Source organism: Numida meleagris, chromosome 19 (assembly GCF_002078875.1).
Source record: "Numida meleagris isolate 19003 breed g44 Domestic line chromosome 19, NumMel1.0, whole genome shotgun sequence".
Taxonomy (NCBI): domain Eukaryota; kingdom Metazoa; phylum Chordata; class Aves; order Galliformes; family Numididae; genus Numida; species Numida meleagris.
This window is the reverse complement of record NC_034427.1, coordinates 4,924,300-4,947,261: the sequence shown is the minus strand read 5'-3', so window position 1 is coordinate 4,947,261 and position 22,962 is coordinate 4,924,300. Positions and strand designations below refer to the sequence as shown.

The 22,962-nt window shown below is 55.7% G+C and overlaps 3 protein-coding genes across 3 annotated transcripts in view; 1 reads left to right on the top strand and 2 right to left on the bottom strand.

The window, feature by feature from the left end:
- STK4 (serine/threonine kinase 4) overlaps positions 1-8,477 on the top strand; it is a 40,207-nt gene extending 31,730 nt beyond the window's left edge. Inside the window, exon 11 of the mRNA XM_021416515.1 lies at positions 5,686-8,477. Within this exon, the coding sequence (XP_021272190.1) occupies positions 5,686-5,844 (159 nt within the window). The 3' untranslated portion in view covers positions 5,845-8,477. The remainder of the gene's footprint in view (positions 1-5,685) is intronic.
- KCNS1 (potassium voltage-gated channel modifier subfamily S member 1) lies at positions 10,000-16,063 on the bottom strand. The gene is made up of 2 exons (XM_021416517.1): positions 13,454-16,063; positions 10,000-11,138 (listed from the first exon to the last, which is right to left on the bottom strand). Exons 1-2 carry the CDS (start codon positions 14,660-14,662, stop codon positions 10,695-10,697), a joined length of 1,653 nt encoding a protein of 550 aa, XP_021272192.1. The 5' UTR covers positions 14,663-16,063; the 3' UTR covers positions 10,000-10,694.
- LOC110408265 (caltrin-like protein 2) lies at positions 21,598-22,452 on the bottom strand. The gene is made up of 3 exons (XM_021416852.1): positions 22,308-22,452; positions 21,934-22,095; positions 21,598-21,809 (listed from the first exon to the last, which is right to left on the bottom strand). The coding sequence occupies exons 1-3, from the start codon at positions 22,369-22,371 to the stop codon at positions 21,805-21,807; spliced, it is 231 nt and encodes a 76-aa protein (XP_021272527.1). The 5' UTR covers positions 22,372-22,452; the 3' UTR covers positions 21,598-21,804.

The following is a 22,962-nucleotide window of genomic DNA, read 5'->3' as shown; positions in this document are numbered from 1 at the left end:
AGACAGATCCTGAGCTGGAGGCAGCTTCTGCCTCAGAGCCAGCAGTGAAGGAGCTCCCGCAGTGAGGTAGTGCTGATGCTCAGACAGTTCCCCAGAAGCCTATCTCTCTGTCCCATGACAGCTTGAGAGCAGCCTTGCTCAGGCAGCGAGCTGCTGGGCTGGGAGGAGGTCCTGCACAAGTTCCCAGCTCAGAGGCAGCCCTGCCTGGCAGGGAGCGGGCCAGGAGGGGCAGTGGCTTCCAGTAACTCCAGGTACACTGCGATCAGGCACCTTTATTCCAATCATACCAGCAGAGCTGCATGTCAGATAGCTAGGATCCTTACGGGCATTGTACCAGGAAGGTGTTTCACTTCCAGGAGCCTTAAACTCCACCACTGCAGAAGTGAGATACAGCTATCCCAGGCACACAGCTGAGAAGGGCTGGGTCTTCTCCTAAAATACACTTCTCCTAAAATACTTTTTTCCACTTCAGCTAGGATTGAATGCTGAGTGCTTTAGTGTCTGCCTGCCCTCCACAAAAAAGCACGTTGCCATGTTTCTGCTGTAGTTGGCTTGCTTTGCACTGGCTTGGGTTGACTTGGCCTCTGAAGCGTATGATGATCTACTTTTAAAGTTGGGGTCATCTCTTGTCCACACGGGGTGGCCTGAAGCTCGTGTCTCCAGATGTGCACTCATTGCAGCTCGCCGCAGTCCCTTCCTTTTGCAAATTCTGGCCGCAGTGCCGTTTGCCTTGTGCTGGATGCTTGCAGCCCAGGGTGTGTTTTGCTAAATAATTAAGATGCATTAAAAGCAGAAGCTTGTGCTGCTGAGACTTATTTTTCAAAACCTTTGAAAGATTAATATCTGTATTTTTAATCTTGCATGAAATCCCACAGTGAGTGCATTTCACCGCTGCTTTCATAACGCTGTGAAACTTCTCATGCTAAAAGGGGGGGGAAATCAAGGTAATTAATGTTTGTTTTTGTGCTGGGGTTCTGATTTACTGTAGCCTCTCCATAGTATGGCTGCAGACTGACAGATGTGTGAGGCTGTGGGGACCTGACGGTCACGATGAGGAGCGGGCAGGGAGTGCCTGCAGGTTCTTAGACCCCTGTGTCCCTTGCATTGGGCACGAGGTTGCGGCCAGTAACTGGTTAATGCCTGCTCGTACGTTCCATCGAGGCCTTCTAACGCTAGGAGCATAAATGAGAACAAGGCACTTAATTTTTAGATCAGTGATTGAAAGTACGCCAAATGGTATTGAGCCAGCATTTCAGGAAAAACGCTAAGGGAAGATGGCATGCTATTCCAACCCCAATTTATATCACCATTTTCAAGACCGAGAGTCCGGAGCGCTGCTTAGCATGAGAAATCACCCTCTTCATTTAATTTTGGCCAGAGAAATTGAATGCTTTTTTTGCTGGCTTTAAAAAAAAGTGCATAGTACTATTCAGTAATCTGTTTCCTCCGGGTGTATTTGGTATGAGCATTTAATTGATACCGCTCTTGAGCAGCCTTTCAGGTTGCTGAAGGCTAATTCCAGAATAACCCAAGTTCTTGCACCCATCAGCACTCGCATCCATGAGCTGTGATCTCTGACAGCTCCCGAGCTCCTGGGCTGCTCTCGCACGCAGCGCTGTGCTCCGAGGTGGTTGCCACAAATAGTTGCACGTAGCACCCAACGGGTGTCTGCAGCCCAAAAATAAAACTCTGCTCGAGGAAGTGATAAAAGAAGAGTTGGAAAGTTGAGGTGGGTATGCGTCAAATGGAGTCGCCGGATCCTGGAAGCAGAACGTAAGTGTTGCCCTAGGATTTATGGGAAGGGAGACATCTTGAGAGCATTGCTGCCGTTGTTCCTTTAACCTGGCTGTCAGCTGTGCCTTGCTCCTTCCTCTCCTTCCTGCTCTTTGTCCTTAATGATTTCATTACTGTGTAGTTGGAGCAGCTCTCCGGTGGCTTGGTGTTGTCCGGGTGACTGCTGTTCTTGGTGGAATCTTGTCTGATTTTGGAGTGTCTGGCTTTTTATATGTAGCCTTGACTTCCACGCTCCTCTGAAAATCAGAACCCTGCTTGCACACGACTCCGGTGGCAGCCAGGAGCTGGCATCGTTAGATGCTCCGTGGTCTCAGCAGGTTCCATGTGTCTGCATATCCATGTGCCGTTTCTATAAAACCCATTTTAATCTGAAAGTTTATATTAATTCTGAGGTTTGTCATTACAGTGGTGATAATTCTCATCATCTGTAGCAACAAATTCCTTTTTGGCATTGGATGTTTAGCGTAGCTTGGATAACTTCTTTTGGATGGACACCCTTCTGAAGCCGTGCTCAGCGTTGCCTGCCTGAATACAGAGCGTTGTGCTCCTTGCTAACACGATTCGAGACGCTTTGAGTTTGTTTAGGGGCTTTGATCTCTGGGTGTGCAGTCAAGAGCTGTTAAACAGCAGTGTAAAACCAGGCAGAAAGGGGAGGGAGAACAACAAAAGCTATGCTCAAGCGAGAATTATTTTTTTTCCTTTAGTTCCCATCTAGCTGATGTCTTTTCCCTGTGTGGCGTGGGAAGCTGCAGTTTCATTATTTCTGTATTGCAGTCTTCAAACTCCCACTGCCCCTTATGAAGTGAGAATCGCTCAAGCCACTTTTTCAAAGGGCTATTTAAAACTTATAAGTCGACATCAAGTTATGCTGAGCAGTGGATGCCACCTGGAATGTTCGGGTTGAAGGCAGACTGGTAGCTGCCGCCGGGTGTTCCCTTCCTAAACAACCCACAGCTGCTGGTGGTAATTCTGCAGGACTGCTCAGATGTTTTCACCCTGAGGAAATGACCCCATCCCACCAATGGCATTTGTATTCTGGTTGTGCTCCAGAAGGCAGCATCCATCTGCAGATCTGCAGGGTGATAGGAGAACTGCACCCCCTCTCTGGTGATGGATGGGTTCACGTTGGGCACCAGCTTCAGGAATTTTAAGAGAGTGTTTGAAAACAAAGCCGACGTGGTGTGCACGGCGGGGGAGATGCAAAGAAAGGGCTTTGCACTAGATCTCAGGATCAGATGCAGTGTCATCAAGGGAAAGGGAAAAGCTGCAGGAAGCAGTGCTCAGGGCTCCTGGGAGCCCAGTGGAGAGGTGGCAGGAGGTAGTTCTCCATTGGAATGTTTTGTTGGGAGAGAAGAGTGTGACAGCTGCTGGGAAATGGCTCCTATCTGTCTGATGCTTATAATTCATGCAGCAAATGGATGTTCTTGGCAGTCTTTTTTGCAAAAGGAGCACTAGGAATGGGAGCTGAGGTGGGGCTGCGGGGCAGCACTGTATTTATGGCAGCGGTTCATGCTGGCCCAGCAGCGGTGCCGTTGTGCTGCTGGAGGGCTGGTAAGGAACCATACTGCTATGCTGAGTCCCAAACTGGCCGCAGTGCAGACCCTGCTGCAGGAAGATGGTCTGACATCCCTGCAGAGAGCCCTCGTGCATTCCCCCTTTGCTCAGGTTCAGTTGCACTCAACAAAACATTGCGTTGCAGCAACGCTTGCCTTCCTTGACTGTAACGAATGCCAGGGGTGGGGTTGTTTTATGACTTTTTTTAAAATGCTGATTTGAAAGGATGGTGACTCGGGGAGGCTGTTTGCTGAGGTGAGCATTGTGCAGTGTATTTGTTATCAGTGAGTGTCTGAACTGCTCGCGGAGGGGTGTCGGGGGTAGCTTGCGGATCTGTTACTTGGAGGAAGAAGTGGTGCCTCACGACCTTGCGTAGAAAGAAAGCTGTTAATCAAATAGTTAACAATTAGCTTGCTGCACGTGGAACCTTGCTTGAACGCTTCCCCTGCTCTGCCCCCTCTCCCTGTTGCAAGATACATTTCATTGTAAGACACCGGCCGTAGAACAAGTGTTTGATATCAGCCTTTACTTTTGAAATGCAATTCCTTCCTTTAAAAGGTTGTCATAGCTGTTTGATCACGGCAGACGAAAATAGATAGTTCTGAGAAAGGCATTTGGGCTCCTTACCAGGGAGGAATTGCTGAGGAGTGAGGAGGGGATGGGGCCGAGCCCTGGGGCTGAGCCCTGCTCTAATTGCAGCTGCTCAGCTTCACCCTGAGCATCACGGGATGCTCTGTCCTTGTCCTCTTCTTATTTCGCTCCCAGCACTTCGCTAAAAGAATGATGTTGCTAGAAGCCTAATGCTGCAGAGACAGATGTGCCAGCCTTTAAAAACTTCATTTCCAGGAGAAAGTCCGTCTGTGGGGCTGGTCGATGAGGAAAAGCCATGCAGACCGTCAGGTTCTAAGCACTTCTGGTTTTCCTTTCAAAGATGCGAGAAGACGACGTGTGGGAGTGGGGCCAGGCATCCCTGCTCCCCTTCCCCTGCTCTGCGTGGGCACTGCTTTCAGCCATGAGTAATTGCATGCCGTCGCTGTCGTGGTGAGCAGTCACGCTCTGCACCTTTCAGCTGGGGCTGCCCTCTGGCTTCCCTGCTTCTGTTAGCAGCAGCATGGTGTTCACGGCCGAGCTGATGCTGTTCCAGGCGAAACGTCTGCAGTTAGTTCAGCAGCACGCAGCGCTACGCACAGGACGTGTTTCTGTGCTCTTAGGTCCTGCAGTGCATTGACTTCCCTCTCCTCCTTCCCCAGCATCCCCCTTCCTTCCGTTTAACCCGTGATCAGCAGCTTGGTTCTGCATCGCCTCTCTGTGCAGGTAGTGTACTTCCAGGTTTGTTCGTGTTAATCATAGACTCATTAAGGCTGGAGAGAACCACTAAGATCATCTGGCCCATCGGCACCGTGCCCGCTGGCCCTGTCACTCTGTGTCTACCTGCCGGCCGCTGCCCACTGCGGACTTAGCCATCTCTGCTCTCGATTCCCTGGACCGTGAGGGAGGGGAATGTTGAATAATCACCTGCTCTGTAATAAATTAGTGTGAAAAGGTAACTGGTGCCATGCATCAACTTAAGCTGCTGCCTGGTGAAGTTGCATTACTGCGTATAAATAATGTATATTTTCACGGTGGAAGTGCCTTGTCTTTCTGATGAACAGTTTGCTGATTGGAGGAGCAGAAAGACTGTACACCCTTAGCTGGAAGAGTTTTGTTTCGCCTGGATTATTGGATCAGATTTGTGATCCTGTAGCTGCAAGCAGGCGTGCAAGCATCCCCATTGTGCTGCAGTGCTGTCAGGCAGCAGCTCCCACGTGTTTCTGGCCGTCTTTGTCTTGGATGGGAGAAGGATTGGCGCTTGGGGGAAGCGCACTCAGCATCCCTATTTTCTTAGTGTTATCCTAAAATCCTCTTGTTTTTCAGGTGACAGTTTTACTTAAAGGGCGTAGCTGTGGACAATTTGGGCTGTCCTGGGCGAACTTAGGCACCTTGAATCGCAGAATGAAACTTTTCTGTGCCAGTTCTCAGCAAATTGGCGCTCACAAGAGAACCAATTAAACCAAGGGCAGGCAGATGGTGAAGTCAGTGCGGGAGGCTCGTCCAGACCAGCCTGACATCTTCACAGTAAAATACAGCTGTACGGTAAAACACGAGTTGTACTTGCATATTGTATCAGTGCCGGGCTGACCCGAGCGACCCGACGTGTGTGTTCTGGGATTTCTTACTCAGCAGAGGAGTCTGAATTCCTCACCGTGACTGATGTTCAGCCTGAGTGTGCAGCGGTACCTGCGGTTGTGCGCGCTTTCCGTTCTGATGCCCGTGTCTGTTGTTTCCTCTCCCTGCTAGCTGAAGTCGTGGAGCGTGGATGAGCTCCAGAGGAGGCTGTCGGCGCTGGACCCCATGATGGAGCAGGAGATTGAGGAGATCCGCCAGAAGTACCAGTCCAAGCGGCAGCCCATCCTCGATGCCATCGAAGCCAAGAAGCGGCGGCAGCAGAACTTCTGAGCCGCGGGTAGAATGTCCTTCCAGCCTCCAACAATCAGCTCCTTGCTTCTGTGACTACTAAACAGGTTGATTTCTATTGAAATACGCTAGCAAGATAGAGGGCAATACTTCTGCTCATTTATTTTTCCATAGCACCTTTGTGAACTCAGGAATGCCATTAAGTGGAGAATCCTTGTGGTGTGTTTTAGTTTAGGCGCATATTTAAAACAGTGTCCGAAGGAGTTTTGTTACTGTTTTTAGATGGATTACTTTTAAATCAGATGAGCGGATAGAAACAGACCGATGGAAGATGGCTCACTCTCTTCTCAACTGAACCTTTCCGTAGTCCCGTTTTCTTTGTTTTAAGTTAATATGAATTGTGTATTTAATGGCCGCATCTGTTGTGGTTTTTTTTTTTGTTGTTGTTTTTGTCGTTCTTTGTGAATGCACAGACTCTGTTTCAAGCTGATGACTGTATGGTTCTGCTGTTAAGGTACTGATAAGTTTTAGGTCACTGAAGAGAGTGGATGAGAACACCTACAAGCTGTCCCAGCCTTTTGGAAGATTGTTAAATCTCATTTTTAAGAAGCCTGTAACGAGCCCCATGCCTTACACTTTGTGCTTTGAGCGAGCGTGATTTCTTCAAGACCTCGGTTTTGTCCTTTGTTTGTGTACGTTAGGAGTTAATACCAGTAGATAAAGTGTGCTGTGCCTCCAGGAGAAGTTACACTCTGTAATTTAAAACCCACATTGACTTAAGGCCGAAAGCCAATTGGTGACCTGACCTAAAACAAAGCAGATTCCCCTTCCTCTGTCTCTTTGGAAACGTCCTTCAGGGAGACCCTGCTGACAGCAGAGTGCTGGGAGTAGGGCACGGTGTGTGAATGGGTGGAAGCTGAGTGAATCTCTCTCAGAACTTGGTACTTCTGCTGCATCTGAGAGGACTGAAAGGACTCTGCACTTTGTGAAATATTCCATACGCTTCGTCATTTCAAATTTACCTCTTTAGGTGCTGGCATAAAAACGTCACAATCCTTTGCATTTCTGCCAGGCTTAGCACATCAAGAAGTGAAAATGAACGTTTGTTGGGTTATCAGAGATGTGCGTTATTGGATGGGGTGGAGGCAGAGCTGATGCAGAGAAGCCATTGGCTGATGTCTGGGAAGAGATTCATTCACTTCCAGTCCCTCCGAGTGCTCCTTTCTCATTAAATTTCCCAGCATGGGTCTGTGGGTGAGGGTGCCCTGCATGTACAATCACTGAGAATGGAGCAGTTCGCTCCCACTGGTGGAGCTGAGGAGGAAACCGAAGCAGCACGAGGTGAGCCCAGATCCGGGCACAGAGCGAGTGATGCCTCTGCATAGCTTTAGGTGTACCTAGCATATGGTGAAGTACTTGGACAGGACCACGTATTCCTGCCGATTTATTTTTTTACTTCGCTCTGATGGAGAGAAGAGTTTCCATGTAACCCGCTGAAATAGGCCTTGGTACATCAGGCAGGTAACTCAACTAAATGGCACTGTCTCCTGAATCAAATGCTGCTCATTCCGTGCCTCGACAGGCTCTTGTTCCCTGCTTGCAGCAGACTCCTGACTACTGTTAACAGGAATACTCCGTTGCTGTGAAAGGAACCAAGCCATTTGTACCCCCCTGCAGATCTGGCTGCCTCGGTTTGTCCCAGTGTGACCAGCAGTGTGAGCAGTGCTGTTCTGCCAAGCCTGCTTTGTACCTCTCTGGTGGGTGTAGGGATGTGGGACGTGGCAAACCGTGCACTGCTGCCGTGTAACGTCGGTCAGGCAGATCCTGCTGGGAGTAGTTTTACCTCTGCACTGTGTAGGTAACTTTCTGGTCATCGTAGGGCATTAGAAAACCCGAGTTCTAGGTGAAGCACCACATCGTGGTGTGTACTTTTGGAATATGCAACCTGCGTCTGCTGTAACTGAATGTAAGCGCCGTTGAGATGCTCTGCTTAGCTGGTGTGATTGTCTTAAAATACAGCAAATGAACCAAAAGAAGTAAAACTGGCCCGATGACTTAACTGTCTTTGAACCTTTCTTACAAGCCTGCGGTGGCCGAGGCTTGATGATGTTTCTTGCACTTGGAGCTCGAATTATTTTCTCCTTCACTGATTATCAAGTAGAGAGAAAGTAATTCCGTTTTCGGTCCCCTCGTAGAGCATTGTACCCACTCACCTTGCAGAGTGCTACGTTCTAAGACCAAGGCTCGCACCCTCAAGGAGAGCTGTTCTGACAAGGTTTTTTAAGCCAAGCATTTGCTTAATTGTGAAGCTGCATCCAAGTGCTCCTTGGGCCCATCTGCATTGCTGAAAGCGTTCTGGACAGACCGTGATCTTTGCTTCTGAAACCCAGAGATGCTGATGATGTCAGTCCCATGAGACTTAATAATGTGAAGTTTGTAGCTTTAACTTTTTTTGTAACAAATTAGCAACACTGGCATAAAGTGCTGACTTGAAATGCTATTTTGTAAGATCTGCCTGTTTGTATATAATAGTGTTGGGTCCTTAGTTTATATATGTATGAAACAGTAACTTTTATTGCATTCCTCTGAGTTTGATACTGGAGATTGTGTTTGATCTTTCTCAACATTTCTTGCCTTATTTGTTCGAAGGGGCAAATAAACTGTCCTTACGGAAAGCGTCGGTGTCACGGCTGTTGTGTACGCCTCCGCAGAGCTGGCCAGCTGTGACAGGAGGTGCTTTGGGACCGGGAGCGGGGCAGCGCGTCCCTTCCTACACAGCAGGTGAGGCTGGAGTTGTGCTCCTAATCCTGGCTGCACTCTCATCTCGCTGGCTCGGAACGCTGACAGTGAGTGGGTGCTGCCTTCCACGTTGGCTTTTACGTGGTTTCCCTGAGCAGTTTCTAAATCTGTCCCAAAGGGATGACTAACTGAGGCAGAGACAGAATTCATTCAGGAGGCAGCTTGTGTTAGCGATGCCGGAAGAAACAAAATAGATGTGAGCTTTTAAATGTTAGGAAGGAGCGTGGAACCCAACGGGAGGGAGGCTGCAGGCATTCCTAGTAGCTAGGAAAGCCCGGAGCACTTAAGTGCTCTCAGCAGCATCACCACGAAACCGCAGAACACCTGCATGAAGGGAGGGCTGCACCACAGGGGAGTTCTCACCTGCACTGGTTTCATGGCACCAGCAGTGCCCGTGCTGCAGAGACACGAACTGCGTGTGACTAACAGACAACGGCTGAGGGGTAGCCCTCATCTTGTCCTCTTTCCTTCTGTCCGTGGGCCAGAGGAGCCCAAGCAGGAGCTCAGATAAATGCTCTCGGTGTTGGCTAGCAGCCCTGACTTGAGAGTTGATGATTTTTCATTGCATTAATCACTCCAGCAAAATTTAATAGTCAAACCAGGAAACACCCATCAGCTATTTCCAGACTGAGAGTGACTTAATTACCCTTTAATTTAAGAGCCCAGGAAGGCAGCCAACTTGTTTAAAAACTTTAAAACAATTCAATCTCATCTATGAATCGCATCCTGCCCTGCTCCCCACCAGGTCATTGCTGTTAACTTAATAGAGGCCGAGTCCCACTCAGAGCTATTGCAGAAGCAGGACAGCCCTCGTGCTGTGGTCAGGGGTCTCCTGCCCCCCAGGTCCCGACCCTTACGGTCTCCTGGTTTTGCCATACCCAGCACAGAGCACACTCAGGGCAGCCAGGGGTCTGGCAGCTGACAAAGGGAAAAAGTTTGAAAGAAGCAATGGAGTTTGCTTTGTCTCTACGCAGCGCTGTCCAATTCTCAGCTGCGTGAAATAGCTTAATAAGGTCAGTCCTTAATCACCATCCCCTGGAGGTAACGCAGTCTCTTCTTCATCCATCACTTTTTGAGTGTGGAGAGCGGTTTATGTGGAGATAACCTGGTACAGGGTTTAATTCATTTACCCACTGTGCCAAATGAGAGCGCAGATGTTCTCGGGAAAACTGCTGCCCCAGGGACGAGTGGTCCCTTCGCTCTGATGGGCGGTGGCGGAGCTGCTGTGACACAGAGAACCAGCTTCCCAAGCGGGTCACTTCCATCTTTAATAAAATATGCCATATGCATCCCATGCATAGATAGAAAATTAATTTACATGCTCTTTTAATGATTTGCATAATGCTTTTTTAGCTAATACACGTCATTCAGTCTTCCTATTTCAGTACATTTTGCTACTGGAATACCTATGGAGAGAAGGGGAAACTCCTTCCTTTGTTCAAGTAACAGTGCAGCAGGAGCCGGACTGGAGCAGACCGTGCTGGAAGACACAGACTTGGGCACCCGCACCCTGCTCCCAGCCATGCAGAGGGGCTGTGTCCATGCCAGCTCCGTCTTCTCTTCCCCGAGGTCAGCAGTCCCTGTGGCAGAGCCATCCCCACCCACTGCCGTGCCCTGAAAGCCATCGTGCAGGTGGCCAGGGCCATCCCGCAGCCATCTGCGTGGCTCTGGGCTGGTCGGGTGGCTGCAGGGTAAACGTTGCTTGGGGAATTGATGCTGTGCTGGGATGTGCGCAGCCAGGTCGGGGGCCAGGTGGGATGGGGGTGCCCCCCGCCTGGCTGTGAGGGGTCAGGCAGGAGCTGGTGAGGAGCAGCACAAGGTCCCTCTGTCGTCGCTCCCTGCGGGCCCTGCTCAGGGCTGCAGTGAGGCTGCTCCCTCCTGCACAGGGGCTGCAGCCTCAGTTCTTCCAGCACCAGGAGTCGGGGGCACACACACGCAGCAGAGGCAGCTGCTCTGTGCCCAGCAGTGTCCCCCGTGCCTTGGCGGCCCTTGGCAGGCTCTGTGCTGTGTGGGCTGGGTGCCAGTGTCTGCAGCAGCCGCTCCTCCTGGGCTCATTCTGCACCGACCCCGACCCCCTGTCCTTTGCACGGGACTCAAGGAGCAGAGAGGGCACCAGGGGTGAGACTGCGGCGGTCGGGGCTGCCCCTCCCCAGGGAGCTCTCACTCAGCACCTCTGAGTCCCGCTCGCTGTCCATCTCCTCGGGCTCCTTCTTCTCACTGTTCCTCACGGCAGCCTCCAGCGCCTTCTGCTTGCGGTAGAAGTGGGAGAACTTGTTGAAGATGATGGTGATGGGCAGTGCCACGACCAGGATGCCGCCCAGGATGCAGCCCGAGGCGGCCAGCTTCCCCGCCACGGTGACGGGCACCACGTCACCGTACCCCACCGTGGTCATGCTGACCGTGCCCCACCACCAGCACGCCGGGATGGTGTCAAAGCCGACGTCCTCCTCCTTCTCTGCGGTGTAGGCTACGCCGGAGAAGACAGACACCCCCACAGCCAGGTAGAGCAGCAGAATGCCCACCTCCCGGTAGCTGTGCTGGAAGGCAAAGCGGGGTACAGTGAGTGACAATGAACACGCACAGGGCATTGAGTTCTGCCACTCTGCTGTCCCAAATCCCATGTATAGCATCACCCAGCAGCTGCCTGCTTATGGGTAAGGAAAGCGCAGGCCTGCAGGGTTGAACATCCCCTGGGCTGGTCTCAGCACCCATCCCCAGGGAGCCCCAGGGGGCCCCCAAGATCACAGGTGGGGACCCAGGGTGGTGGCAGTGGGACATAGGTGCGCACGGGGTGGGATCCAGCAGCAGTGCACGGGGCTGATGTATGTAGTGAAGCAGGGACAGGACTGGGGATGGAGCAGGGGCGCTGTAGTTCGCTCCCTCTCTGGGTGTCACAAGTGGATTTCTTGGCTGTTTTTGCCTGCTGATCTGCCAACTTTTTCTTCATCTTTTAGGGGAAGGAAATCAGAGTTCTAACAGTATGTTATTTGCAAAAGCCCCACAGCGGCTCTGGGGCTGCTCCCAGGGAAGGACAAAGCTCCGAGCTTCACAGATGTGTCTGTTTGCCAAGAAAGATGCTCCGGGCTGGAGCTCAGCAGCACGTCCACATATCTCAGCCAAATAACCCTATGCATCTTTAAAGAGATCAGTTATGGCCCCAGGATGTGTTGGAGGATGGAGGTGAGGGGAAGGCAGGCTGCTTTCCCCTGCTGAGTGCACACGGTGCCTTCCCTCCACTGCGGTGGAAGAAAAATGAAGCAAAGAGCCTGGGCTGAACCCAGCCAGAGGTAGCAGTGTGGTCACCAAGCCCATGATGACACCTGTCCCACCTAGGTGACACAGGTCCCCTCTGGGCCGTGCAGCTCTTCATGCATCTTCATGTCCAGGCCTCCAAAGGGGCAGGTGACAGCTCACGTGGGTCCCGAGAGCCCAGACTGCCCAGTGCCAGCAGCACCAAGCCCACGCCTGGTGCACGGCAGGGAGGAAGAGCAGGGATGGGGGAAGGCTCCCGTCAGATTCAATAGACCCTGGATCAAATCTGGAGACTGCTCAGAGCTTATGCTGCACAAATGGCAGCAGTCCCTCTGCCGGCACTTCGGTGGCAGCGAACAACTCCCCGCCATGCCAGAGCCATCGCTCCCTGGCTGTGAGCAGGCTTTGTTCCTCTGCTGCTGCTTTATGCAGTAAGAACTGAATTAGGATTAACACCGTGTTGTCATTTACGTGCCCGGTAAGTCCCAGTGCCAAGCTGCTGCATCAGGTCTGTCTGTGCCCATCCTGCCTGCAGCTGGCTCGGGGTCCCCAGGAAGTGGCACTCCATGGTGTCACCGCGGGGTTGGTGGCCAGAGCCGGGCCCTGCTCCTCGGTGACACCTGAGTGTGCTCGGCGGCCCCGCTGCAGCCTCATCACACTTACATGGGGCACAGAGAGGGCTCGGGGAGCCTTTCCGGCGCGTGCAATTTTATTTAAATGCTGTAAGCAGTTTTACGTGTGGTTGCCACTTGCTAATTGCTCTTCCAAGGTGAGTGTTCAGAAACAAATGCGCTGCAGGCATCTGCATTGCAAACAACGCCCCCAGGACCTTGTCCTCCTCTCCAGCCATGTTTGGGGGCTGCTTCTCCCCATGGCTCCAGCCCTGGCCCCCGTGCCCTGCCGATGGCAGGATGCCCTGTGCCAGCGGTGCCCCAGCGTGAGACCCAGCCGGCTGCTTTTGGACTGTGCTCACTGTGCATGGCTCGAGCTTGTGCTGCTTGGCTTGGGCAACTTCCAGGGCTGGCTTTAGGGTTCTTCTTGGAGTGGTCACCAAGAAGGAGAGAAAATTAAAGTCGGCTTAATTGGCCTCTGCTTCTAGCTGGAGTTCCTATGTGAGTGCAGGGAGGGAAGGGGGCAGCTTCACCCTCCCTTGGTGTATCAGCTCAGTGGGGATGGATGAGGGAGGGAGGGGACAGCAGAGACCGGCACAGGGTGGCTGAGCTGCAGCGATGGAGATCAGGGCCACAAGGACAGGCAGTGAGGGGCTCAGTACCTTCACACTTCCACTCTTGCCACAACAAGAGGGCATGACGTGGGAGATGAGGACCCCATCTCACCACACCTGCGTGGGTGCTGCCTCCCAGCGTGCCAGGACCCTGCTCCTACACCAGACCTCTGCGAGCCCTGGATGTGCATAGAAGGAGGATTCACTCAGTGCTCCTCACACTACGTTGCCTTAGCACATGCGTGTCCACAGCCCCAAGCAGCCCTCCTGGGCAGCACCCAGAGCCGGGAGCTCGCTGTGAGCAGCATCCTTCATCCCTACCCAGCCCAGGGCCCTCTGCTTGCCCAGAGACCAGACAGTAGATGGCTGGCTTACCTTCAGGGTGGCCCCCAGCGACCGCAGCCCGGTGGAATGCCGCGCCAGCTTCAGCACGCGGAAGATGCGCATCAGCCGGAAGACCTGCACCACTTTGCCCAGGTTGCCCAGCTCCGAGTCGCTGCCCGCCGTCACGTCCACCAGCAGCGTGAAGTAGAAGGGCAGCACCGAGACGATGTCGATGAGGTTGAGCGGGTGCTTGAAGAACTTCTTGGGGTTGGGGGAGAGCAGGAGGCGGGAGGACACCTCGAAGGTGAACCAGGAGATGCAGAAGTACTCCAGTTTGTGCAGGACGGGCTCGTCGAGCACGGCTCCGCTCTCATCCACGCGCTGGTACTCGGGCATGCTGTGGATGCACATGGTGGCGATGGACACCAGCACCACGCTGATGGACACGAAGCTGAACAGCTTGCTGGGGATGGAGTAGCCGGGGTTCTCCATGGTGAGCCAGAGCCGCTTGCGTGCCGTGCCGCAGCGCAGCGTGCTGTACCGCAGCAGCTCGTGGTTGATGTCCGAGATCTCGTCGGGCGACGTGTCCACGCTGCTCACCTCGCTCTCCTCGTCCCAGGTGTGGTGCCGGCCCTCCAGCTTGCGCTCGTGGTAGCGGTAGCTGCAGCACGAGTCCAGGAAGAACTCGTTGATGCCCCAGTACTCGATCTCCTGGCAGAAGGAGAAGACGCACAGCTCCTCCATCACGTGCAGCTTGCCCGTCTGGTAGAAGTGCAGCACGTAGAGGAAGAAGCCGGGGTTGCGGTCGAAGTAGAACTCCCGGGCGCTCACGTCGTAGTCATCGCAGAGCTGCAGGATGGACTCCTCCGAGTCGCAGGACAGCAGGCGGCCCAGGCGCGTGTCGGGGAACTTGGAGAGCGCGCTGGGGCTCAGCCGCCGCCGCAGCCCCCCCACGTTGATGTTGATAAGGTCCTCCTCGAAGGCGGCACCCCAGTAGGTTAAGGTCTTGTTGACCATGATCGGCAGAGCGGGAGCCCCTCCACCTGCGGGGGAGACGCAGCGGGGCTGGGACGGGGGCACGCGGGGAATGGGATGCACGTGGGGGTGGGGGAGGGGGCGGCTCTGGGCTTCGTTCTTTGGTGTTGGAGGGGGGAAATGAGAGCGGGGAGTTTCCACGGCAGGAGTGCCAACACAACGCACCTGCCCGCTGTGTTTGTACGCGTGTGTCCTGCCGTGTAAAACATTACTATGTATTTTCATAGTGTTGAAACATAACAGAGAGGTGACTCAGAACCACTGATGGCTCTGAAATAAGAACCTGTATGTCGGTAGGGGATGAAAACGGGAAGTTCTGATTTCAGTGTTTCTGCATTTTACGGGTTTCGGGGAGCCCCGCTGTTCCACACAGCAGCAATGCTGTTTGCCACGGAGAACCAGCTCCAGCACCTAACGGAGAGCAGCAGCCCCACACCCTGAAGTGCATTTACCCATCTCAACCTGAGGTTTAAATTAAGAAGGCAAATGCTGCTTGCCATCTAAGTCACCTTGAGAACAGATGCCGCTCACCTGGTGTGCCCAAGCATCGCTGTTTGCGGGGTCGTGGTGGAGCTGGCAGGGTGCAGCCCCACAGCCCTGGCACCGGCTTTGCCCTCAGTCCCCACAACCACGCTTCCCCCCACACATCTGCTGCTTTGGGCGGCCCCTGGGGGCTCCTCTGCGACAAAATGTGGAGCTCAGAGCAGAGCGGGTGAGAGGAGGTAGCAGAGCCCTGGCTGGGAACAGCCCCGGTGGGGCGGGCTGGGGCTGAGGGTGCAGCACAGGGTTCTCCCCTGGAGATTCTCCTTTCCGATGTTTGTTTCTGCATAGAGCAAATGACGCCTGCCCACGTCTCGCTTTCATCGAGGAACGTAGGGCAGCAATGAGGAGTTCTCTAACTCTTGGCTTGAGGAGCTGAGCTCAGCCTCAGGGCGGTGCTGGGCTTTGGACCCGGCGCTGCGTGCTCCCTTGGATCACCCACCCGGCGTGGTGCCTGCGGGGCTGCCTGCTGCTAAAGGATGGGGAAGGTCGGGTGTGTTCCTTCGCAAAGGCACAACGGGCAGAGAATACAAATGTGTCTGTCTGGAGTCATGCGAATTTGCAAATTTCCCTTTTAGTTACGCCGTCGTCTCTGTCAATGATGGAACAGATCAAGCCAGTTTCTTCCCAATAAATTTGGAAATATGCTGTAAGCTGTTTTAAGGAGCAGCTATGGGAATTGCACGAGCCCAGCACGAACCAGGCATCGGGCATTCACATGAATATGTACCTTGTGGAGAAAAAACATCTCTAATAGGTGCATTTAGGACAGCAAAAATCAAATACAAAAGCAGATTGAGCCTATCTGTAAGAAATGCTGGAAGAGTTTCCCTTGACAACATGTTTCTTTTTTTTCTGCATGGCTTTCCAGTGGAAGTTATGTATGTGTATTGCAACTGGCAGAGGGGACCCAGGGGGGCGGGAAGGGAGATGCTCATAGATATTCTGGGGAGGATGTGGCGAGTGCAGGGAGTACTGCACCGGGGGTTTTCCAAGCAGGTACAATGGATTTAGATTAACAGCCCAAATAATAAGCCCTGTACTCACCGCTCAGCACGGCTTCCTGGCGGCGTGTCTCAGAGGAGCCATTGGGAACGCGGAGCGGAGGAAATCCTTCAGCCCCAAATGCAGCCCGGCCCTACGCACCCCTTCATCCCGGGTGTGCTGGGAGTGGGGTGCCCACGGGGCAGGGCTGGGGGCACTGGGGGGCTGAGCTCCTGCCCTGAGCACTGGGGGCAGCTCTGGCAGCGCTGGGGAGGCACCGCTTTTCTCGTCATGCAGAAGTGCCCCATCCCTATCGCTGAGCATCCCTGTGCTTGCGGAATGGAAGATGCTCAGCAGCACGCCCGTCCTTGGGCAGTTTGCCTGGGGGGCATGGGGAGACCATAGAAGGGGTTTTCCCACACAAAGCGTGAGCTGCTGCCGCACGCTGAGAGGTCATGAAAGTGCCCAGGGCTGGCAGGCAGATGGTGGGGGGGATTCCCTGCCCTCTCTGGGGGGGGTGACCAACCTCTCCGGTGTCTGCTCGGAGCTGGCAGCCCAGCGCTGCTGCAGACAATGCCTGTGTCACCCTCTGCTCCCAGGTTTTGGGCAGTGAGCGCACAGATCTGGGGTGGGAATCCCCTGGCCCCTGAGCTTCTTGGGGGGAGGGAAGGGAAGGGGAAGCCCTGCGGTGAGAGGGGCTCCCCTACCGCCGGCTGCAGAGGGACCGGGAGGGGTATCCCCGAGCGCCGGCTCCCGGCAGCATCCCGGGATGAGGATGCCGGCACACCCCGCTCACCCGCCGCCCCGTTCCCCGCTCACCCCGAGATGCCGGCGCCCCGGCGTGTCGCTCCCCGCAGCTCCCCGGGATGCTGCTGCCCGGTCCCCGCTGCTCCCCGCATTGCCGGTCTCCCGCTCCCCGCGATGCCGCACCCGCAGCCGGAGCCCGGCCCGGCTCCTCTCTCACCTGCCCTCGGCGCCGCCCCCGCCGCAACGTGCGCGCCCGGCGCGGAGCCCTGCGGAGCCCTGCGGGGCCGGCGGCAGCTCCGCGGGACCGGGGAGGCCGCCCCGCCGCCCCCCGTCCTCCCCCCACCGCGGGGTGCCGCCCTCCGGCCCCGCCCGCCCGAGCCGCCGTGCTTCGAGCCGGGGAAAGGACGGAGGGGGGCTCTGGGGAATCCCCTCCTGCACCCCCGGGAAAGCTGGAGACTGGCGAGAGCTGTTTCGGCACGCCGGGGGGGAACCCGATTTTTGGCAAAACCGGCTTGCTAATTGGAACAGCTCCGGTGCGAGCGGGCAGTTTCCCCTGTGACAGATGCACAGGGCCGGGGCCGGGGCTGGCAGCAGGATAAGACGGGAGCCGTGGCCAAGGATAGGTACCCCACCCCATGTCCTTACCTGCTCAAAGTGCCCAGAGCAAGCTGTTGGGGTGGGCAGGGGCTCCCGGCTCAGCGTGCACCCCCGCGCCGTGCAGGTGCTGCGCCTCGGCCCTCCCGAGCTCCCATCACGCCATCCAGCTCCATCCTCCTCCTCGCCATGGGGCTCGTGTGGGGCACCAGGGCAGGCCCCCCAGGCTGAGCCCCCCCGGGCTCTGTGCTCCCCGCTGTCTCTGTGCTGGATGTGGGCGAGGGCGGTGAGCCCCGGGCATGGCATGCGCTGCGCTCAGGTCACTGTGCCACCTGCGGGCACCTCGGCACAGCACGACGAGCACTCAAACGGCCCCAGGAGCCAGCTGGAAGGATGGGGAGATGGCAGGGCGACGAGCTGAGCCCTCGGCCGGGCGCTGGTTGGGGCCGCGTGGCCGCACGGCGATGTCTCATCGCAGCCGCGTTGGAGCAGCACAAGGCGAAGCTTCACACCGCATCCATCCTTTCAGCTTGGAGCGCCCTGCAGGCCTTCAGCCTTCCCTGGGTGTGCCTGGAGCCGTGCGGGAGCTGCTTTGTGGGGAGAGCATCCTTCCCCCCGCCGCGTGCCCGCCTCCCGTGGCCGTGCCAGCGCCGTCCCTGCGCCAGGCAGCGCTGCGGGGCCGTCAGCGGGCTGCCATGTGCGTGATGTGTCAGGCTGTGTGCGCCCCGCGCTTGTTTACATGGGAAGGAGGCGGCGGAGGGAGGGGGGGAAGGGGAGACTTTGAGGGAGGCCTCGGAAAAAAAGAAAAAAATCGGAAAAAATACCCAAGTGAGGGAAATTCCTCTGTTCCGTGACACGAAGCAAAAAGCATTCGTTTTGATGGCAATTAGGGATGGCTGAGCTGCGGGATGAATGCCGCCCCTGGCTGCTCGCACGCTGCTCCCTGCCCAGCTGCAGGGCCATGCTGTGGGGTAACACCACGGGGTGATGCTGTGCGGTCGGTGGGGCACGATCCCCGTGCATTTGCTCAGTAACCAGGGGGAATTTTCTTTCCCCTTCTGTTTTCCTGGGAGGGAGCATTGCCTCAGGGAACCTGCGGGCTCTCCATGGGACCTGCTCAGCGCACGCTCTGGGCAGCCTGCACACATTGCCAACATCTGTGCAGTGCCGCTGGGCAGACCCAGACCTGTCTCCCTGTATGGCCGTGCCAGCAGCAGCATGAGGCAGGGCGCTGCTGGGGCTCCCTGGGTGCAGCGCTGTGCCCCCCGCCTCTGTGCACTGGGGAAAGGCATCGGGCAGCCCCGCATGGCCCTGCACTCTGCTCACAGCCTGGGACTGCTCACCTCCCGGCCTCTCCTGGGCTGGTTCTGGCATCACCGTCACCTCTCCAGCTTTGCTGCAGCACAAGTGGTACCTGGATGCACTGTCCCCCTGCTGCAGAAGGGCTGGTTCTGCCATCAGCCAGCTCCAACCTCCTGCTAACCCCCAGAAGCCGGGGCGGGATGGAAGGTCTCCCATTCCCAGGCTGTTCCCCAGCACAGGGCCGTGCTCACAGCACCATCCCCGTGACCGCGCCAGGGAATGCAGCTCCCACGGCCCCAGCGACCAGCGCGGCTCCTGAGCTAACTCGCAGTGATGTGAGCAGGGAAACATGAAGAAATCAGGTCAGCTGGAAACGCCATCCCCTCCTTCACGTCTCTATCTCAAAGGTGGCCCTCCTCCCACCGCTGCTGGGGGGGTTTGTCGATAACCATTTGGCGAACGCTCCATGTGGGGCCAAGGGACACAGCCACGTGCCGCACTCTGTGCTGCACAGCGCGGGGCGAGCGCAGCCAGCAGCCATCTCCGTGCTGCAGTGACTCATCCCGTGTCGGCTCTGCTCCTTTCTTCCTCCTGCTCTTTTTTTTTTTTTTTTTTTTTTTTTTTTTTGTTATTTAATAGCTGATGTAGCAAGAAATAAAAATATAGGGGGAGAATATAAATGGGTATAGCATGCCTGAAGAGCTCCCTTAATTAAAAGGGATTTACTGTCTGAAGGGCTTCCACACACTTGGAGGATGCGCATCACCTCTGCCCTCACCTGACAGCATCCCTGCGCCGGGTGCTGTACCCAGGACACATCCCTGCACCGTGCTGCTCCACATCCTGCTTCCACTGCCACCGCTACACCTCACTTGTTGCTTGTCTTTCACAGCCCAGGGACTGCATTTTCAGCAGACCCAGGCACAAAGAGGTGATGCATCTCCCTGATTTCCAGAGGCCTGGAGCGATGGGAGAAGGGTTTGTGTCCCAGGATGATCCCTGCTGCTGCAATGTGGCATCCGTGCCGCTCACCCTGCAGCTGGAAGGAGCCTCCCAGTGACATTTCAGAAGAACCATTCCTCTACTCTTAGAGGCCGCGCTGAGCCAGGAGATGGTTCCATCAGCCCTGAGCTGCCTGTGCTCGGTGCACCTCTGGGGCTGCTCCTAGCTGCTGCGCCAGCTGCCCACATTCATTAGCAACGTGAGTTGCAGCAGCTCCCAAAGCAGGAAGGTACCAGCGGGCATCGGCCCCTTGCCTGTGTTTGGTGTCTGCTCGTTCGGGCTCTGTGTGTGTTGGGACCATGCACTGCTTTCACCCATCTCTCCCTCATGAATGCAGAGCTTTGCCTCATGAATCATGCATGAAGCTGTGTTTAGTGTAAAGATTTCTGTCATCCAGAGCCTGGGCACTGCGGTTCGGGACCACGGAGAACTCCAGAAACGAGGAGGTGACATCTGTCCCATCTGCAGCGGGAGCACTCGCAGCAATGGAGGTGAGCGGAGCGGCTGCGCCTCCTTCAGAGGGAACCACAGGTTGCTCCCTAATTAGCCAAATGTGCAAAAGCTAAATATTGACAGAGCTTTGCGGTTTCCTGTGTCTCGCAATCACATTGCATGCCATTAACCTACATAGCCGTCAGGGGAAGGAGCAGCTGCGTGTGCCTTGGCACGGGCAGGGTTGTGGGAATCCCTGCGCTGGTGCTGACGGGAGCGGTGCCCTGCTGTGGGGGGGACCCTTTTCCCCACCCTCGGTGGGCAGCGCTGCCCACGCACCCGCTTCAGCATGGGGCACATCCCTTCCTGAACCTCAGAGAGGGCACCTCAGCGTGTGGGAGGCGGCACAGGGAGAATGCACGCACGGGTCGGCCTCCAGCAGTGAGGATGCTTTATTTCTCTGCAGAGGTGTATTTATTGTATGCAGGGACTGGGGTGACACTGATTCATTCCCCCCCAGCCCCTGCTGCTCCTCACACATAGCAGACAGTCCGCTCAGCCCAGGGATTTCCCTCTTCGGGTTCCATGCAGCAGCTGTATCCTGCTGTGGCTAGGGCTGGTTAAACCCCCTCCCCTCGCAAAGCATCTCCTATTAGAGCTGTTGGAATCATCTTTTGGAAAGGTCTCACGTCACTGCAGAGCATCAACCTGCTCTGTATTCAGACCCCGACCTGCAGTCCCACAGCTGCGAGTCCCACGCTGTGCTCAGCCCCCAGCCCCTTCCCCTGGTCACCTCCACCACCTCCTGCTGCCTGGCTGGGTGGCAGTGGTGACAAGGGCTGGAGGAAGGGCCCTTGCAGACACCTACATCAAGGCTTGCAGGCCCCAGGTGGCAGCTTGCAGGGGAATGAAGCCCTCCTGTCCTCCTGTGCTGTCACCTTTCCTCTGTCCCCGCAGGACAGGCAGCCGGAGGCACCCCACGCTTGGAGCGCCGCGCTTAATCAAACTAATTAGCGATTTAATCTTGTTAACAAACCAGGATAATTGCAGCGTTATCAAATTAGCCAGCTGTATGGAAATGCCTGCTTAATAGCTGATAATAGCTGGTGCTGCTGGAGGAGGGGAGCCAAGAGCTGTGACTAATGGGACATGCCATCACGTGTGCCATTGTGCTGCCCTGTCTGTGTCACTGTGCCAGCCTGGGTGCAGCACTGGGGCTCTGTCCCGTGCCCCATGGCATTTGGGACACAGTGATTCTCACTCCATGGGTGCATTTGGTGCAAGGGCCATCCCCATGGCAGGACTCTGTGCTGGGGTAAGCGACGCCCAATTTCCCACCTGAGTTTGGCTGGTGAGCTCCCAGCCCTCATCATCTGGTGTTTGCATCCTCCACCAGCACCGTGCAATGGGGGGATGCCCCTGCTATTTGCTGGGTGCTGCACCCCCATCCCATAGCACTGGTCCCCCTCCCCATCCCATAGCTCGGGTGCACCTGGGGACATGCACTGGGATGGGCCACAAGAAGCAGAGAGGGGAAGAAGGGAGCTGCATGCCGGTGCTCCTGGGACAAGCTTTTATTTGTTGTAACAGCATCAGGGAAGTGAAGGGAGAGGGTGAGAAGATGGCACGTAGCAGCAGAGGAGGTCTCGAAGTGCAAGCAAGAAGCTGTCCCCATCTTCTGCGAGCTGGCTGTCCTTCTGCGAGCGCACGGTGCTGGAGGTGGCACAGGGGCGCAGACACCCTCGGGCTGTGCTGGGAGCAGCAGCTCACACTGAGGAAACGGAGAGAGAGCAAAGAGGTAATGCTGGCTTACCCAAAACAGCCTGAGCTCCCTGCCCAGAGCCACGGCCACGACGGCCCCCAGCACCCCAAGGTGGCTGTGGAGGTGGCGGTACCGTAGGACAGGGGGATGTCGGGTGGGCGCGAGATGCATCGTCGCCCGCAGAAGGTATTGCAGCACTTCTTGGAGCGCGGGCAGTGCCGGTCGCTGGAGCAGTCGTTCCTCGGGTTGAGCATGGCACAGGTGAAGCGGACCTCAGGGCAGGACCAGGCAGTGCCTGCAGGAGCACAGGGCCGTTTGCTGCAGCCGAGGGACCCCGGGGAGGGTTCCACGGGGGCTCTTCCCCAGCTGATGCAGGTGCCACCCACTCCCCTTTAAGCACAAGAAGGAGCTCCCCTTTTGCGGCAGCCCCTGCAGCAAAGCACAGAGCCGGGATGGCTTGCTGTCCCCTGCCCCTGTCCAGTACTTCCTCCCTCCAGGGCATCGTACCTGATGGCAGCTCAGCCCAGAGGATGAGCATCCCCACGAGCAGGAGGGCAGGCACGGCCTTCATGCTGCTGCTTCCCCTGAGAGGTGCGAGTGTGACCTGCTGGGAGACAGCGGCATTTAAGTGTGTGGGGACAGGATGGGCTGAGGGGGCGGGTGGGGGATCTGGGCGGGTGTCAGTGTTTGTGCCTTTTTCCTCTGCTGTTGCGTTGTGTTTTCTGGAAACCTTTTGCATAAGACACGCATTGATAGTTCAATTGCTCAAAAAGCAAAGTTGCTGCATTGCACAACTGTGCTTTGCAGCTGCACCTGGGGGTGGGGCGGGGGGGCACAGCCCCTGAGCAGATGGGCCACGGTGGGGTGCCCTGCTGCACTAGCACCATTCTCCAGGAAAAGACATGATGGTGACCTGCTGTGCTCCCTCCTGGGGCTTTGCTAGGGACAGGCAATATCCCTCCTGCACAAGGAGGTTGCACCCTTGCTCCAAGCAGAGCTGTTTTCTTTGGGTGCTCTTGGGCAATGGGAAATTGACTCTGGTAGGAAATGGAGTAATGTCCCCCTTACTTTGTGCAATGGTTCCTGAAGCTTTTCCTTGGGATTCTTGCTGCACGCAGAGCCCAGCTGTGCTGGAAGTGGGCACAGGGAATGGTCAGGGGGG